The 16,990-nt window shown below is 47.5% G+C and overlaps 1 protein-coding gene across 1 annotated transcript in view; it reads left to right on the top strand.

The window, feature by feature from the left end:
- Positions 1-12,033, top strand: part of B4GALNT3 (beta-1,4-N-acetyl-galactosaminyltransferase 3) — a 30,193-nt gene extending 18,160 nt beyond the window's left edge. Inside the window, exons 10-20 of the mRNA XM_026070334.1 lie at positions 581-724; positions 1,136-1,245; positions 2,458-2,558; positions 3,917-3,993; positions 4,891-5,905; positions 7,489-7,787; positions 8,171-8,324; positions 9,115-9,187; positions 9,744-9,897; positions 10,935-11,061; positions 11,925-12,033. Coding sequence (XP_025926119.1) covers positions 581-724; positions 1,136-1,245; positions 2,458-2,558; positions 3,917-3,993; positions 4,891-5,905; positions 7,489-7,787; positions 8,171-8,324; positions 9,115-9,187; positions 9,744-9,897; positions 10,935-11,061; positions 11,925-12,033 — 2,363 coding nt within the window. The remainder of the gene's footprint in view (positions 1-580; positions 725-1,135; positions 1,246-2,457; positions 2,559-3,916; positions 3,994-4,890; positions 5,906-7,488; positions 7,788-8,170; positions 8,325-9,114; positions 9,188-9,743; positions 9,898-10,934; positions 11,062-11,924) is intronic.
- Positions 12,034-16,990: the final 4,957 nt, after the last annotated feature.

Raw genomic sequence — 16,990 nt, 5'->3', positions numbered from 1 at the left:
CTTGGCAGCATGTTGTCTTTCCCTTCTGGATGCTTATTCAGTACCCTTCATCTCAGAGCAAGATCCATGGAGACATGAAATCCTCTGGGAGCAGCAGAGGATGTTGAACCAATACTTAGTCTCTAGCTGAAGCTTCCTTTTGCTCCTGGATTACTGTTGCGCTCCAGTCCCCTGTGGGCGTGCTAGTCTCCTAGACAAACTTAATGTTAATGATTCAGATGTGTCCAATAATTCCTGCCACCATAGGGTTTCTTCAGCACACCACTAGTGGTGCGCCCTCTCACAAAGCAGCAGGTCATTTCCCTTTGTCACTCATCACTGTGTTTGCTTTCAGTGATAGCCATGTTCCCACTTTGCAGCTTCTGTACTTTCAGGTTCCTGAAGCAAAGACTCTCCTTCCCACAGTGTCTTTGCAATGAGGCTCCTGATCAGCACTGTTTAAACATGCCTATACTAGAGACAATGTTAGATCCAGGGATGCAATACCATTTAGAAAGGGCTGACATTAGGGAAGGGCACTGTTAGGAGCAAGGGATGAATAAGCCCTTCCTCCCCATTCCGTTCTCTCTCTGGTTTCTAGACGAAACGCTTTTAAAGATGGATGAAGTGGGACACATCCCGCAGACGTTGGCCAGTCACACAAGCCAACCTGGTGACAACGCAGGCAGCAAGGCACACCCAGCTGACATGTTGAAGCCTGACCCCCGGGACACTCTTTTTAAAGGTAAGACTGCAAAGAAAATGAAGAGGTAGCTACAGCCTGTCACAGCACATGCAGTAGAACAGCTGAGAAAAATTGTCCTCCTAAGCCATGTTATCAAAGTTCAAGCTTTTCTTCTTCCCTGTGCAGAAGAGAGGAGCATTGTATAATGTCAGTCAGTGTAGGAGAAGAAGCACAGACTAAACCTGTCTCCTCTTCCTTGAGAGTCCAACTCACAGGGCATCCCCAGGCATAATGTTGTAGTGTGAGTGACAAAGAGCAGTGTAGACAGATGAACTGTACAAGATGGTTCGCTTTCTGTATCTGATAGTATTTCAAATGGATAAATTGAAACCAGGCACAGAAGCAGCTAAGCTGTTGCATCAGTTGCAGCAAGGTTTCTCCAGTAACACTTGCCCGTGTGTTTCTTCTCAGTGCCTCTGCTCAGTAAGTCGCGTCTGCGCCGAACCTTGCCAGACTGCCCTTACAAGCCCAGCTACCTGGTGAACGGATTTCCTCTGCAGCGCTACCAGGGACTCCAGTTTGTAAGTATCCTTGAGCAGGTTTTTGCCCAAGTAAACTCAAGGAGGAAAGAGGGAGGCCAGATTAATAATGGACCCCTCCACCAAACAGAAGCTCGTGGGCAGATTTGACCATCTGCTGTTTAGGTCTGCAGCAGCCCCATTTATGCCAGAGGGCAACAACAAGGGAAAGGAGTCAGGTGCTATTCCCTGCTTTCTGGTCTCAGTGAGATACAAGTGTGTGTGTCTTACAGAGCCCCTTGGACCTCATACCAAAGAGCTGAGCTTGCCTTCACATGGAGCCTCGTAATGGCTGAGGATTTTATTCTCTGTGGGGTAAACTGTAGTCTGCATGGACTAAGGCCCCTGACAGGCTTAAAACTGGTCTGGAGGGAAAGGTCATGCTTGTGAGGCGTGCAGCATAGCAGAGATTAATCCTCTTCATGTCAGAGCCATGTCTAGCTGATGCCTGCCAGAGCAGCTGGGTTGGTGGCAGGTCACCAGCACGGTTTGCTCTTTGCCAGTCCAGGCTGCCCCAGGGGGGCCTTGCACGTGTAATTCTAGTCACCAGCAGATTTCTCAGCGCCCAGGGCAAATGCAGTTTGTCACCTCCTTCATGCCTCTGTTGTGGAGTCCCTCAGCTCAGTCTATACTGAGTTGGCCATCCTGCTTCGGTTCTTATACCAAACGAATCTGCACCCATCGCTCCCCATAGCATGCACTCGCTCCTCGCTCTTCCCTCACCACCTTCATGAAGCCGCTGCTGCAGAGCACTCGGGGGCCCCACTCCCCTTCCTGCCAGCCTAGCCCTGCTGCTGGCAGGGGTCTTCCTCTGACCCACCTGCCTGGTCCTGGGCAGCCCTAGCTTCCTCTGCTTTGCCTGAAGGTCTCCCCACAAGTTTCCGGGCTCCTAAATTCCCCTGCATCTCTTCAGTACGACTTACCCTGCCCTCTCCCAGTTGCTTCTCACTCTGTTAAAGGGCTTAGACACACAAATACAGAGCTGGACAGGCAGATGCTGAGAGAGGGGCAAAAAGATACATTCACATACACATCCCAGCAGACTCCCTTGTGTTTTCCCTTTCCAAAGCCCCTTCTCACAGTCTGCTACTGGCTACCTTCAAGAAGCAAATAGCTAGTGAACAACCCCTCGAAAGGGCTGGTCAGCTTGTGACTGTATCTGGGGATATCTTGCATGTATGGGGGTTTTGCTTTATTTTCCTCCCTTCTTTCCAGGTTCATTTATCCTTTGTTTACCCGAATGATTACAGCCGCCTGAGCCACATGGAAAAAGACAACAAATGCTTCTATCAGGAAAACTCTTATTACTTGGAAAGGTAAAGTTATCTTTCCAGCCATGATTGATTAAATGGCAGCCATGGCAGGATGCTGTGAGTGGAATAGCAAGAAGGGAGCAGGCTGTTTTGAAGTTGGGATTAGGGTGAAATTTCATATTCACTTTTTTAGGACCCTTAATTCTTAAAGATCCCCTAAGTCCTGTAAGACATTAAAGCATTTATAGTTTCTTTTGATAGCCAGTGCTCCCTTTAAATGAAAATATGTTTAGGTCTCAAAGGAAAACTGCTGCTGCTGCTTTTCTTGCTCTATTAACCTGAAAGCTGGGTCAGAGTAGCAGTGTATCTTTCCTCGACTACCTCAGGGAATGTATTTGCCAGCAAACTTTGCCTGCCAGCAGCTGGAGCCTCCTGATGGCTGTCACTGTGAAAACCAGACCATACTCAGAACTGGGCTTCTCCTTTGGGGGAAGAAATTTGCTGCGTTCCTCTTCCCTGGAGGGGCTGGCTCCCAGAGATTGCTCTCCGAGGAAACCGCCACGCGCATGTCCCCTCCCCCTGCCACAGGCAAGCACGTTGTGTTAGGACTCCCCTCCACTCAGGAGGGCTTTTTTGCAGAATAGGGAGAGTCACTCTTCCTGTGACTGACAGTGGCCTCCCTGTGCTCAGGATCTTCTTCCTTCCCACATATCTATTTCAAGGATTGGAAGAACAAAACATATTGTAGGTTTGGGAGGGAGCTCCTGGGACTGGGATTCATAGTGGAAGATGGAGAAGTTGGCTGCTGTGGGCTGGAAAGTGCCACCCAAATTTATTGCTTTGGCAATTCATTTGTATTGCAGCAGCATTTGGGAACTAGAGACCAGTTTTTCTTGGTATTGGGCACACATGGAGGGAAATAGTCCTGGGAATTCCTCCAAAGCCTGAAGTGCAGGCATGTGATGGGACAGCACACAGACAGTGGTAGTATGAGGAAAGAGAGAGGGAGATCATTGAAATTATCCACATAAGCCACTTTTACAGTCTGATGACTTGGGTTTGTGAACATTACATTATAGGTGAGTCCTAAGCAATTTAAGGGAAGCTAAAGGAGTGTTTCAGTGTATTTATATTGGGATTTCCTCCCGTGCATGTGGGGTGGCACTCAAGAAAATGTCTGAGAGACTGGGATGATAAGGAAGGAAAGCTGACGTCTTTAACAATGCAAAGTAAATCCAGTTGTCCCAAGATCTGAAAGATGATAGATGATAGACTATGACTTCTTGGGAAAGGAGGATCAAGAGATGCTGGATAGATGTAATCAGAGTAATGGACCATCACCTCTGAAGCAGTGGTTAGAATTTATCTGGAAAGGGCAAAATAACTTTCATGAAACTTGTGTTTTGTTATTCACTCTGCAGATTTGGATTCTACAAGTACATGAAAATCGACCAGCTGGAGAAGAGCCTGGACTCTGGAGAGAAGACCGAGCAGGCAGGTAGGGACCCTAACGTCAGAGCCTAGAGTATCTTTTTATCTGTCACTCTTTCTGTGTGATCTTCCAGCACCAGCTGGAAGTTGTTGTTGACTTTCCATGCTAAGCAAATTACACCCTTCCTCGCTGTGGTTGGGAGGAGAGAGAAAGGCCACTTTGCATGCCAGGTTTCATAAAACTACATGATGTTTTTGCTCATTTTTATGATGTGATTTGCATACCTGCTAAAAATGTTATATATAGCCTCAAACTTCCTCTTTTTAATAAGAGGGGAGATTCTTGCCGATGAACAGTATTGCTGAGGCTTCAACTGGGACAGTTTACTCTAGCTTTTTTCAGCTTCTTCTGTACTCTCTCCTCCCAGACTTGGTCCCACTCTCCCTCCTGCCTGTGTCTCACTTGATTTTTGCTCTCACTTTCCCTTTTCCTAAGGACAGGATGGGAGACCACCTAACAGTGGGCTCTGGTGGCCATAGTGGCAATTACATATCAGGCCCACAATTTAGCTGAGGTGCAATTCCAGCAAAAATGTGGGCAGAAGTGACAAAGCCAAACATGCACAGTGTGTCATCCTGTGTTTGCACCTGTGGCCAGACCAATAACTAAAGTTTCAGCCAAACACCTCCACAGCTTTGGCAGTGCTGGCTCATAGGTGTTGGGAAGGTTAGTACCAGAAACAGCACAGCTTGCATGTCCAAGAGCATTCCTATCTGAGTAAGAGAGAGGATCTGCTGCTCACACTGCAACAGTGAGTGAGATGAGACAAGAAAGAGCTGCCTCCGGGAGGGTGGATGTCTAAGGGGAAGGGTCAACAGCCGTGCAGAGTGGGCAGCTCAGTGGATTGGGACAGGGAGGGTAGCAGAGAGGCTATGAGAGGTGTAACTGTGATTACTCCTGCAGGTTTTCAGGAGGGGAACCTGGATGACCTGCAGTACACAGACCARGATGTGGAGAGCACCAGCCCTCCAGGGCACCCTGGTGCACGGAGGGCAGAGCTGGCAGGAAATGCTCCCAGCGTGATGGCAGGCTACAATAATGTTTACGAGGACTATTCCCTCCACAAGCGTCGTCGGCTCCTTTCAGCTACAGGCAGCAACATAGGAGAAGCACTGCAGAACAAAGGGGTGAAGAGGTCTGCCGTAAAAGCAGCCCCGTTGGCCTCTGCCAACCAAAGCCTTGGCCAAACTGGCCTAGAGAGGAGTTCACTAATGAAGAAACCCCATTTAAAAGCTAGAGTCAAAGACAACTCTAGGAGCCCTCTGCAGCATGCCAGAGCTGTCCAGGGGGGAGCACCGGGCAAAAAGACAAAGGCAAACCCTCCTTCTACGACCTGGTCTCTAAAGGAGCAGCCTCTCAGTGGTTCTAAGGGCTCAGCCAGCAGGATTGGCAAAGGGATGAGGCCTCTAGTAGGTCTCAGTGCAGCTCACAACCAGCTGCAGCCAACTGGCACTGCACAAGCCAGAAAACGAGGCCCAATCTCTGGCAAAGCAAGCAGAAGCACTGTGAGTGCTGCCAGTCTCAGCAAGCAGCCTGTTCTGCAGGCGCAGTGGCTAAACCAAGTGGAGTCCTACATTGCTGAGCAAAAGGCAGCTGATGGCAGGGATGTGGGTGAGGGAGAGGCGCAGGTGGCATCTTTTACAAAGAACAAATCTGGACCTGCGGAGACAGCAGCAGAAGAGGAAGAGGTGGATGGGGAACCAGAGGAAGATGAGGATGGGTTTGATTATGTACCAGTGTTTGACCAAGCAGTGAACTGGGAGCAGACCTTCAGCATGAACAACCTGGACTTCCATATGCTGCGCACAGACTGGATTGACCTGAAATGCAACACGTCAGGAAACTTGCTGCTAAAAGAGCGAGAGGCCATAGAAGTCACTCGTGTCTTCCTAAAGAAGCTCAACCAGAGGAGTAAAGGGTAAGGCACAGTGTAAAGACTAAGGGGCAGTGTCCTGGAGCTGGTGTGCCACCCTGCACAGGGAACACCTGTAATGTGAGAAGCCATACTACACTACAGAGAATAAGCTAGATGTGGAAAATAAAACTTTAGGAAAGGAATCTGTGTGAAAAGCTGGGCTTTAAACACCACTTTGGACTGAGAAGTGTGAGCTGCTGGACACCAGATCATGTCTGGAGGCTGGTTATCATCCTTCGACAGCTGCCAGCAGTAAACATTAAAGATTGGAGATTTCAATCCAGCTGGCATCACTGGCCTTTTGCTGGCTTCCTCCTTGCACAATGCAGTTATTGAGAGGACACAGGAATGTTTTACCAGATGAAGATTAAGAAACCCTGCTGATACAGAATAGGACTGGAGCTCCTTATGCTTGTGTGGTTTGATGCCTGTCACATCCCAGTTTGTGAATCTAGCACTACTTAGGACATAGGACCAAAAGGGACCTATCAGACAATGTGGTTCAGTCCCCTGACCTCAGAAACAACCAAGTACTCCAAACCCTTATCTGAACATATGCACCTTCATCTTAAAACTAGTTAGATTTCTAGACCCTAGTACTCATTTGGGAAGATGTTTCAGATCCTCACTGCTCTGATGCCCCACCTAATCATGAAATAATCAGCTTACATTGTCCTGATATGGTTCTTTTTCCTCCCAAGACGTATCCTCCTGGTTGTCTTTCTGGCAAGTAGGAAAGTTCTGTCTTTCTCTCCAAGCCTCCATAAACCAAACAATTCAACCCTCCTTACCCCTTCTCGTGAGCTAGTCCCTATTTCTGTGATTTTCCTATCTGTTCTTCTCCATACTAGTTTCAATTTAGGTTAATTTTTCTGTACATAAGTGACTAATATTCCAGATGTTTTATAGAATGGTGTTATTAGTTCCCAATCCCCTCTGGAAATAGCTTCCATGATACATTTTAAGATTGCATTTGTTTTTTCAGGGCCACATCAGTCATAGTCACAGTTTAACTGATCAGTATGCTTAGCCTTTCCTAAYATTTTCGACTGATGAGTATCCTCTTTCAGCAGAAATTCTTGTTATTACCTCAAAGGACATGACCTGATATTTCATCCCATTTTGGCTATTCTGGACCTACAGTTCATCCCAATCTTTCCTATATGATTGCTTAGTCCTACTCCTTATTTATAAACTGTCATCAGCCAATTTCACTAGCTCAATCGTACTTCTTCTGCCAAGATCATTGAAGGAGGTATTAAATACACTCACTATTACCAGCCCTACAATCATACGGATGCTTTCGTTATTTTCTATGTCACCTTTTTTTCATTCCCATCACCAAGTATTTTCTCTTGGCTAGAATCCCAGATCTAATCCCACAGGCTTGTGGGTTTAGGGAGCAGGTGATAAACCTTCCGATGTGAGTTTTGAAACAGTGAAGCAAAGCAGGAAACTGGGGACAAAAAGGCTTGTACTAGCCCAGGAGGAAAGAGCCTGGCAGAGCCAAATCAGCTGAGCAGGGTGGAGGTGATAGAGGTGCTGGTGTACGGGAAAGATGTCTACCCCAGCTGTATCTCCTGCAGGCAATTCCAGCTGCAGCGTATTGTGAATGTGGAGAAACGCCAGGACCGCATGCGGGGGAGCCGCTACCTGCTGGAACTGGAGTTGCTGGAACGAGGAGAGCAGCTTGTCCGCTTCTCAGAGTACATCTTTGCACGGGGCTGGCAGGGCGTCAGCGGGGATGAGCAGGAGGAGAGGAACATGAGGAACCTAGTGTGGGGTCGCCAGCGGCACCTGATGGCTGTGGCTAAYGAGCCAGAGCTATGCTGGCCCCAGGGCTTCACCTGGAACCACCGTGCTGTGGTTCACTTTGTCGTGCCAGGTAAGGGGGACCTGCCTTTCTGGGAAGCCTGGGACGTGGAGAGAAAACATGGCTGGGGCTTCACTTGGAGGCAGCCCATAACAGCCCATTGGGCCAGCCTGAACCACCTCTTTAGGGTCGCTATCAATTTCTTTTCTCTCCAAGTTAAATCCCTTAAGAAATATGACAGGGCAAAAACTCCCATGGCTCATAAACTCAGAAAAAGCTCCCATCACACACTGATTTCTGGGCACTTTGGTCCATGTTTTCAGCATGGTCCTATTTCAGCATTCCTGCAAGGTTAGCAGGGCTTGAGAGGGGGCAAGAAGCCTTGCCTGTTTAGAAGCCATGCCATTTTTGAAATCAGTTTTGCTTTGATTCTCTCCCTCTTGCAATACAACCAGTGAAAAACCAGGCACGCTGGGTCCTGCAGTTCATTTCTGATATGGAAGAGCTGTTCAGAGTCACTAGGGATCCATACTTCAATGTCATCATCACAGACTACAGCAGCGATGACATGGATGTAGAGAAGGCTCTGAAAAGGTCTAGCTTACGCAGGTAAGTGTGCTGCCTAGTCATATAAAACTGCTCACATGCGTATGCCTGCAAACACCACAAACCTGCATATCTGTATATTGATCATCCATAGCCTCCTACAGCTGGAAACCCAAAATGACATCCATCCAGACCTTGCACATATACAGACATTTAATGTTGTTATAATGTACCTATATGTACACTGCATATAATGTCGTTACAAGCTGGAAGGTAGTACCTACTGCAGTCATCCAGCCAGCCACATCTCTTTTCTCCTAGCTTTTGTTCAAGTTTGTTAAAGAGGACAAAAAGCAAGTCTCACAGTGATGGGGAAGGGGGAGGACAGAGAAGACAAGAAAGTAATGACAATGTGACAGAAAGCATGGAGACCTCTGGGGACTCCACTTGCTGGAATAGCTGTTTGGCTTGCTGTGCCCTGACCTGAACCAGCCTTGGGTGATCCTTTCCTTTATGTGCTAGGAGTTCCTAGCGAAAGCTCTAGTCCAAGGCCCTAGGATAGAGCTGAAAAGGTTTTTGCAAAGGACTGCCCTATCCTTGCTGTATAACTGAGAAGACCCTTACGGCACCCTGGAGCCCCATTCCACTGCACTGGGACCTGAAGTAGCGCTGAGCTTGCATGCTYACACAACAGGTGCTTTTTTTTCCTCCTGGTGCATGCAGAAGTGAGTGAGCCTTTGGGCACAAGGGCTGCCCGTATCATGGCACCTGAGGTGTACCACCACTAATAGCACTTTTTGTGCTCCTCACCATGTGTGCACCGAACTCCACCTCTTTCCTTTCTGACCAACAGCTATCGGTACTTGAAGTTGACGGGGAATTTCGAGCGTTCTGCTGGGTTGCAGGCAGGGATAGACCTCGTGAAGGTAAGCTTGCGGGGCTGTGGGGTGGATAGGAGGATGTCTAGTATAATTCTTGCACTACCTCTTGTCTTTCATACTGAACATGTTTTTTAGGAAGGGGAATAGCCCAACAGAACAGACCAAATGTAGATGTGTGTCCACTCTGGCCCAGCAAGGGGCCTCACCCATTACTCTGAGGAGACTAGTCTCTGCGGTCTGTCCAGGTCTTGGCCTACCTGCTTGGACTATCGAACAGGAGGGAAATCAGTACTAGCGGCTTTRCCATACTGGCTCTGCCAGATCATAGTCATTCATGCCTGTCATTGAACAGCCACTGACTGATGATTTGCTTTTGCCCTGTGCAGCGGTGGGAGCATGGCAACTGGAGCATCATTAAGAGCATTCAGCTGCACTGCTTGAGCAGAGATAACAATAGCTGGAAACTGCATAATCCAGTGTCCAGCATTAACATGGGGCATTCAGGGGAGAGATGGAGGGGCAAGGCCTACCCCCTCTCTACTGGGGCCTGCCACAGTGCAAGTGAGCTCTGTGTGACTGATTTTGGTATGATCATTTCCAGGACCCGCACAGCATCATTTTCCTGTGCGATCTCCACATCCACTTTCCAGCTGGAGTTATTGATTCAATTCGGAAGCACTGTGTAGAAGGCAAGATGACATTTGCACCCATGGTCATGAGGTTGCATTGTGGCATGTCCCCACAGTGGCCTGATGGTAAGAGAGAGTGGACTCTCAAACCTTGGGAAATGGAGGAATGAAGGAGGGTGCCTGAGACCTGATTTATCATCTCAGTTTGTTCTTCCATCACTAGCCAGTTTGTACCTTAAGGTACTACTAAGGCCACTAGATGACAGTGCGTTGTAGGATGTAGTATGGGGTTTAACTGTGCCAGGTACTTGAAATTTGAGATCAAATAGCCAGCAGAGCCATATMTGTGACATTTCTCCTGGTTGTCTTCTGGGGTCTCTGTGGATTTGAGTACCTTAGGAAATCCCTCCTTTCCTCCTTTCTGCCAGTTTCTCTGCCCTCACCCCAGCTCTTTGGTCTCTGCTTTCCCTGCCTTCTACAGTAGCAAAACTCTCCAGAGCACAGTCTCCACTGTTCCTTTAGCTAACCCAAAGATGATCACTCCCAGGACTGTATTGGACTTGATGGAAAATTTTGCTGCTGAGGACACTAGTTGAGGGCTTCTCCCTCACTCTGTTTTTAGAGGGCACAGCCTGTCCTCCTGAGGAGAGCTGATAGCCCAAGGGTGAGGGAAAGCAGACCTGAGTTGAGAAGAGGAAAGCAGTACAGATCATATGAGCACAGGATTTCCTTTAGACAGAGGTGGCCATCCTGAGCCCCTGTGGAAGCAAATTTCCTTTGTGTAAATGTTTATCCTCTAGGCAGAGGGACAACCCCTTGAAGTTGGGACAGTCCAGGTAAATTGGATACTGTGCTGCCAGACAGCAGATGTGAGAGACTCTGCTAACAAGTTTAGAGGGCAGCCTGTACCATCTGTCTTTAAGCCTTTCTCACTTCCCAAAGCTTTAATATGGTTGGCTCTACCTTGGTGCTGAGTTCTCTCTGGTGTCAGGATTGTTTTCATCRCTTGGGGTGCTAGGGGTAGCTTGAGTGTCACTCCAGTAATTTTGTTCAAAAGTAAGGTCACTGCTAGCTGCTGTAGTAGCAGATGTGCTGCAGTCCTGCTTGAGTTGTTAATGATTCAGAGTGCCAAAATGCCTGTGCCTCTTTTGTGCCCTCCTCAGGCTACTGGGAGGTGAATGGGTTTGGTCTCCTGGGCATATACAAGTCTGACCTGGACAAGATTGGAGGGATGAACACAAAAGAGTTTCGGGACCGCTGGGGAGGAGAGGACTGGGAACTCCTGGACAGGTAGGTGTTCATTTTCGGCTTATGATGACCATGCGCTCAGGAGGGGAGACCTCTGAAATCTTGGATTAGCAATGACCAGGGGAGCAGGGATCTGAGGAGATGAAGGTGATTAATGCCACCATAAACTTGGTCAGTGAAGGAGAGTCTTTGAGCATATCCTGATCCTCAAAACCAGTAGATGAGTGTACCCAAAATACAGACACTGATAAAAGAAGAGAGGAGCTGTTTCCTGGTGTCTTCCAGCCACACTGTTGGCTGGCCACAGGCAGATCAGGCATGTATGACTGTGGACGTATAATACTCTTCAAGCAGTTTATAGCACCGTATGTCTAGTTTTAGTCCCTCAGCCTTCCCATACTACATATAGTAGTTGCGCAGAAGGGTAACTCTCGGAGAGACCTTTAAGGATCATAAGGTATAGTTACATTTTCTGAGAAGTTTATGGGTGTCCCTTTCCTTCATTCCTTCACACCAGGTGACTCTTTTCCTGATGTACAAATCCTAGGCCTCAACAGCTCTAGATTTTGAGCTCTATTCTGTATTTTCTGTTAGATCACTCAGGAAAGGACTTGCATCATGAGCATTCCCATGTTGCCAGCTGTCCTTCCTCCTAGCAAGGCTGTCCCTACTCCTGACCAGTCCTGCTCAGCCATCCTCCACTCTGAAAGGTGTATAAAAACTCAGCAGATGCCATTAGATGCCTGTTTATGGATATGAGATACTCCTGAGCTATTCTAACTCTTGAATTTTATTGCGGTCTCCTGACAATAGGACTGTTTAAACAAGATCTCCTGGAGCCAAACACCCTGATATCTTTGTGATCAAGATTTCCCTAAATTGACCCTTCTTCTCCTTTCTGCCAGGATTTTACAGGCTGGCCTGGAAGTGGAGCGTCTCTCCCTGAGGAACTTTTTCCATTGGTTTCACTCAAAGCGGGGCATGTGGAACCGACGCCAGCTGAAGACATCGTAGCCTTCAATCCCAAAGCTGCCTGTCAGAGTCATCCACCATCTCACCCCAGCAAGCACTTTATCTAGGCATGCAGCTGAGTGCGCATGCTCTTCCTCTCTCTCCAGAGCCCTCCTGTGAGACAGCTCAGCGAGGAAGTGAAAGTCAGACTAGAGGAGCAGGAACTTCTCTTGGGAGCTATTGCATCCAAGATGTGGGTTCCTTGTCTTGCTGGGGAGTTTTGTGGGGGAGCTTTAGGCAAGTGAAGGACTCGTTTTTCCTGCCATGCAGGCTGGTGGATGGTACAGTGAAAGAGGTGCCATATTTCCTATTGTGTCTTGCATGGTGCAAAACAAAAAGGAAAAAATTCCAGCTAAACCCAGAATGGGTTATTTACAGTAATGCACCTTCTCTTTCAATACTTGAAGAAAAAAAATAGGCAAAAAAAGCAAAATACACATACACACAATACACACACACACACACACACAGAGGCTCTCTGGTATCTATGCTTTTGGACAGGGGACCAAAATAAGTTCTCTGAACTGTATTGTGTTCACACGCCCATGTACTGACCTGACAAAGTCTGGATGAGGAGAAACTGACAGGCACTTTAGGCTGTCAATGCTTAGATATTTCTCTATGCTTTTCACTTCAACCATTAGGAAAAAACATGCTCATATTCAGCAAGGTATGGGCTATGGATGGAGACTGAAGTACGCTTCTCTTATGAAAGCCACGTTTGCAGCCGGGCGATGTGGCAGGGACTGATGTTACAACTCCACCTGAATTATTTATCCACTGCCTGAGGCTAGTGGAGGGGTTATACAGAGGTTCTAGGAGGGCACCTCAGGAGAAACTTAGCAACCTTATCTGACAGACATGTGTGTTTGTCCTAACAATATCAGGGAAACCCTAGCAGGGAAGAAGTGGCAATATTTTATTAGTTTAAAATTGTGATTTTGTTAGAAAAAGAGGAGACAGAGTATTCTGCTCTCTAAATCCTATACATTTATGCAGCATCTAAAGGTTAATTTAATAAGTTATGGCTTCACAGTAATGTCCTGTCATAGTTTGACTTTTATGTAAAGAGCAGGCTTGTTTATACTGAAGAACAGGCACAGTTATTGGTGCTTCATTTCTGGAACAGTCCTGGGAGCTCTGGCCTGGTACTGAGGAGGTAGTCTCAGGACTTGGCACTTGTACTGGGAGCAGAGGAGCAATGAAGACAGAAAGCTGAGTGAATAAAAGGATGGGCAGACCAATGCCAGCATTGATGAAAGAGCTTTGGAAAGAGCCCCTGCTCACAGTCAGCCTGACTCTAGGGTGAATTCTCAGCCCCTGAAACTCCTGTCCATGCAAGGCAATATTTTTACTCCCAGTAACCATTTTAGAGGACTGTAGAAGCACAGAGATCCGCAGTGCAGTCAGTGCTCTGCACTGGAGCTTCCGTTTCCCCTAACCATCCTGAAAAGGCTGCTACTGATATCAAGCATCAGGAAGAGTATGACATAGGATTCTGCTCGTGGCTCTCAGCTCTGAGAGGAGKCATTGTAATGAAGGTCTATAGGATACAAACAATACTGACTTAGTACTAGAATTGTTTGCTTTTACATTGATGGAGTGGATGCCAATTCAGAATAGGTTTTCATTTATTATTAATTCTGTGGTGCTTGACAAATTCATTAAGTCCCACTATTGCAAGTAGAAAACTGAACATACAGGTTCTGGCACATGGGGTATAAATCTTGTCAAATCATTCAGTTGCCTCAGTGTGAGTTCTGTGGCTGATGGAGTCAGATTTGAGAAAGCTATACTGTGCAGTGTGCAGAGATGGTGAAAAGTGAGTGAGAGACTACTGTATCTCTTAATTCATGGAGCCTCTGTCAGAATTTAGGCATTGAATATCTAAGAAGAGGCAGCCTTAACCTTCTGCTCAAATCATAGCAGTCTTTTTAATGAGGGAAGGGAGTTTTCACATGTAGAGACTAAGAGGCTGACAACTGGCAACTTTTTTTTTTTTCTTTATGTAATACTGGATTTTAAGAGGCTGAGGCCTGTGATGCACTGTTGCAACAAGCTCTGTTTCTGCCTGGCGCGTGCAGTATCAGTTGCACGCCGAGTGCGTGTCGGAGCCTGTGCTTTGCTCACCGACACAGGCACAACTCCACAACTAAACAAGCAGGTCTTTCACCAGACTCTGGGACTGCAAGTTTCACAGCTTGTCTGGACTGGCCCTGTCAAGCAATTCCTGTGGGACAGGGATAGGTTGGTGGAGAGGACAAGCAGCAGGGATGCAGGGAGTTATTAGCAGAACTCAGCAGTTCTGTCCCAGGAAGCCGAGAGGAGTGTTATGCCCATTCTGCAGATGGGCAACTGATGGCTTCAGGGATAACGCTTACGCCATACACAGGGAAGAAGGGTTGTTCATACCATATACTTTCACATCTGGCTTAGATGTGATTTGTAGCACCTAAAGTCAGCACCCTGCATTYGTCTACAGACAGTGGAGAGAATTAGGTGCTTCCAGAAGGTAATTCACAGGCCCTGCCTTGATTGGTACGAGTAACTCCTCTTCCTCACCAGAGAGGATAACCAGCAAAGAGGCGGCTAGAAAATAGGGTAAAGCCCTCACTGCCAGCAGCATTTTAGGACTTCACCCCCATGCTTTAGCTGTCCAGGAGACTTTGTTCCTTCCTTCATGCCTTTTCACCCAGACCAATAGCGAACAGAACTGTTTACCTCATGAGGACTCCTTGGTGGATATGAAAGGAGTTATTGGGTCTCAGTCCAGTTTCCTGAGGGCCAGTATGCCTGCTGTAAAAACTGCCGTCACAATTGTTCTTCTGTTCCTAGCACAATGGGGCCCCATTCTTAGTCAGTCTTTATACATTGGCATTGTAAAGTTGATTAATACTAATTGGCACTAGTTGGCAGCCTCTGTGGAGGAGCTTGGAGAGAGCCCATGGGGACAGACCTTGTCTTCCTTCTCATAAGGTACCCGCTCAGACTGCCGTGGGCTGTAAACTGAGAGTGGGCTACACTTTCCATGACTTACAGGCCAGCATGAAATCTTGCAGGAGCACTGCCGGGCTTTGCCCTTGGGCTGTTGCCCCTGTTCCTAAACAACATATGTTTTTTTCCTCCCCCAAGCAAAGTTATGAAGAGCAGGAGAGCAGGGAGTGCTGCAGGAACAGCAAGACCTACAGCCATGCAGTGACAGGGTATGGCAGGGCAGGGCTGTAGCCCGGCCATCACAACCCGACAGGCAGCTTACCTCTGATTGGCAATTGTTTCCTGCACTGCCATATGGCCGATAGTGTTGCACACTGTTTGCTACTGCTGCAAAGAAGGCTTATCTCAGGAATCTGCACAACTCCCAAAGAGCTGAAGGGAAGCTGGCTTTGCCAAAGCAGGGAAGCTGACTTCCCCATACAGTCGATCTTGTTTCTGTCACAGGGATTTCTTAGGAAGCTTTGCCTGAGTTTGTGGTGAAGTTTGCCCTGCAGTTCTGGCCTTCGTGTGCGTCCTGCCTGTGTCCTGATTCGATGGTAGGAGGAAACTGGTTGCATGTGCTTTCCTGTGTATCAGACACACAGGCCGGGAGGGAGCTGCTCCAGCAGGTCACTGGATGGGAACAGCAGGGGAAATGATGGGGCATGCTGCAGAACAGACGTTCCCTGCAGCCAGGACGTGGCCAGGCCAGGGACCCTGACCCCAGAAATGTGGGATGCACTGAAAAGTGGCTCTGCCCACAAATGCTGACCCTGTCACCAGAACTTTTGCATTCCTGAATGAATTATGGGCCTGAGGTTTATTTGCAGTTCAGCAAAGAGAATGAAGAAGGACTGGGTTTTATTATAAGAGAAATGTATTGGGTGAAAATAATAATGAGACTTGTTTTGTCATTGTCTGTAATGTTTTTCTGGTGTGAACATCTTGCCTTCTTCTCATTGCTTATGAATGTCTAAGTTGTTTGTTTTTTAGATACCAATGTCTTGTGTTAAAAATCTGGATTGTACCTTTGAATCCTCTGCCTTAAAGTGGCTCTGTGCCTTCAAGATGACTCCTGGGCCACATCTTTGTTAGAATCGGGGATATGCTGTTTCTCCCCCACGTTTTATAAATACATTGTCTTCCTACAAGAGCTCGGTTCTCTCCATGTGTTGCTCATATACCTGCCATCCCCATACAGCACAGATTAGAAATCAGATGTTCCCTCTCTTGTCTCATATAATTAAAGCCTCCCCTTGTCTCATATGATTAAAGGTGCAGTCAGTGCCACAGAGATAGGTCACTCTCTACCCAAGCCCTCAAGAGCTCTGCAAGTGATGAAGTGGCTAGCAGAACGGGGAGACATGGCAAGCATGGTTAGCCAGGAGTGAGACCTATTTTAGTCCCCTTTAGGCAAGGTGCTGTAGAGAATGGGATGGTAACAAACAGACTTTTTCCTATCTTCCTGGAATTTATCATGTGGAACAGGATAGAAATGCTGGATAAATATATGTCCCAGCAAAGCAGGAGTGCTGTATGATGCAGGAGAGGGACTGCAGAGAATAAAGTCGTCTCTCTCACAAACAGGGGCCAATTCATGGAGTAGAGACTGCACATGAAAGCCAGGACCTGAGCTCAGTCCTTGGTGCAGCCTACACAAATGGGAGGTCAGGTCTTTCATGGCAATGGGTTATTTAAGTTAAAATTGTGGCCCCTTTTCCTTTCAGCCCTGCCTCTCTTGAATATGAACAGCTTGGCACAAATGGGGGTCAGACACAGAGAGGCAAAAAGGCAGCCAGGGTGGCTAATGAGTCTGATTCCATTAAAATAAGAAACAATTATTAAAGGTGACAAGGGGAAAAGCACTCCAGTGCGCTGCTGGTCTTTTGCTTTCCTGTGCTGGATAACAGGAAGCCTGCTCAGCTCAGGCCTTACATACTGCAGTACCTCGTTTGGCAGCTCTCTGTAAGACTGATATTGGAGTTAC

Source organism: Apteryx rowi, unplaced genomic scaffold, assembly GCF_003343035.1.
Source record: "Apteryx rowi isolate R43461 unplaced genomic scaffold, aptRow1 scaffold_31, whole genome shotgun sequence".
Taxonomy (NCBI): Eukaryota; Metazoa; Chordata; class Aves; order Apterygiformes; family Apterygidae; genus Apteryx; species Apteryx rowi.
This window is presented reverse-complemented; position numbering and strand designations above follow the sequence as displayed.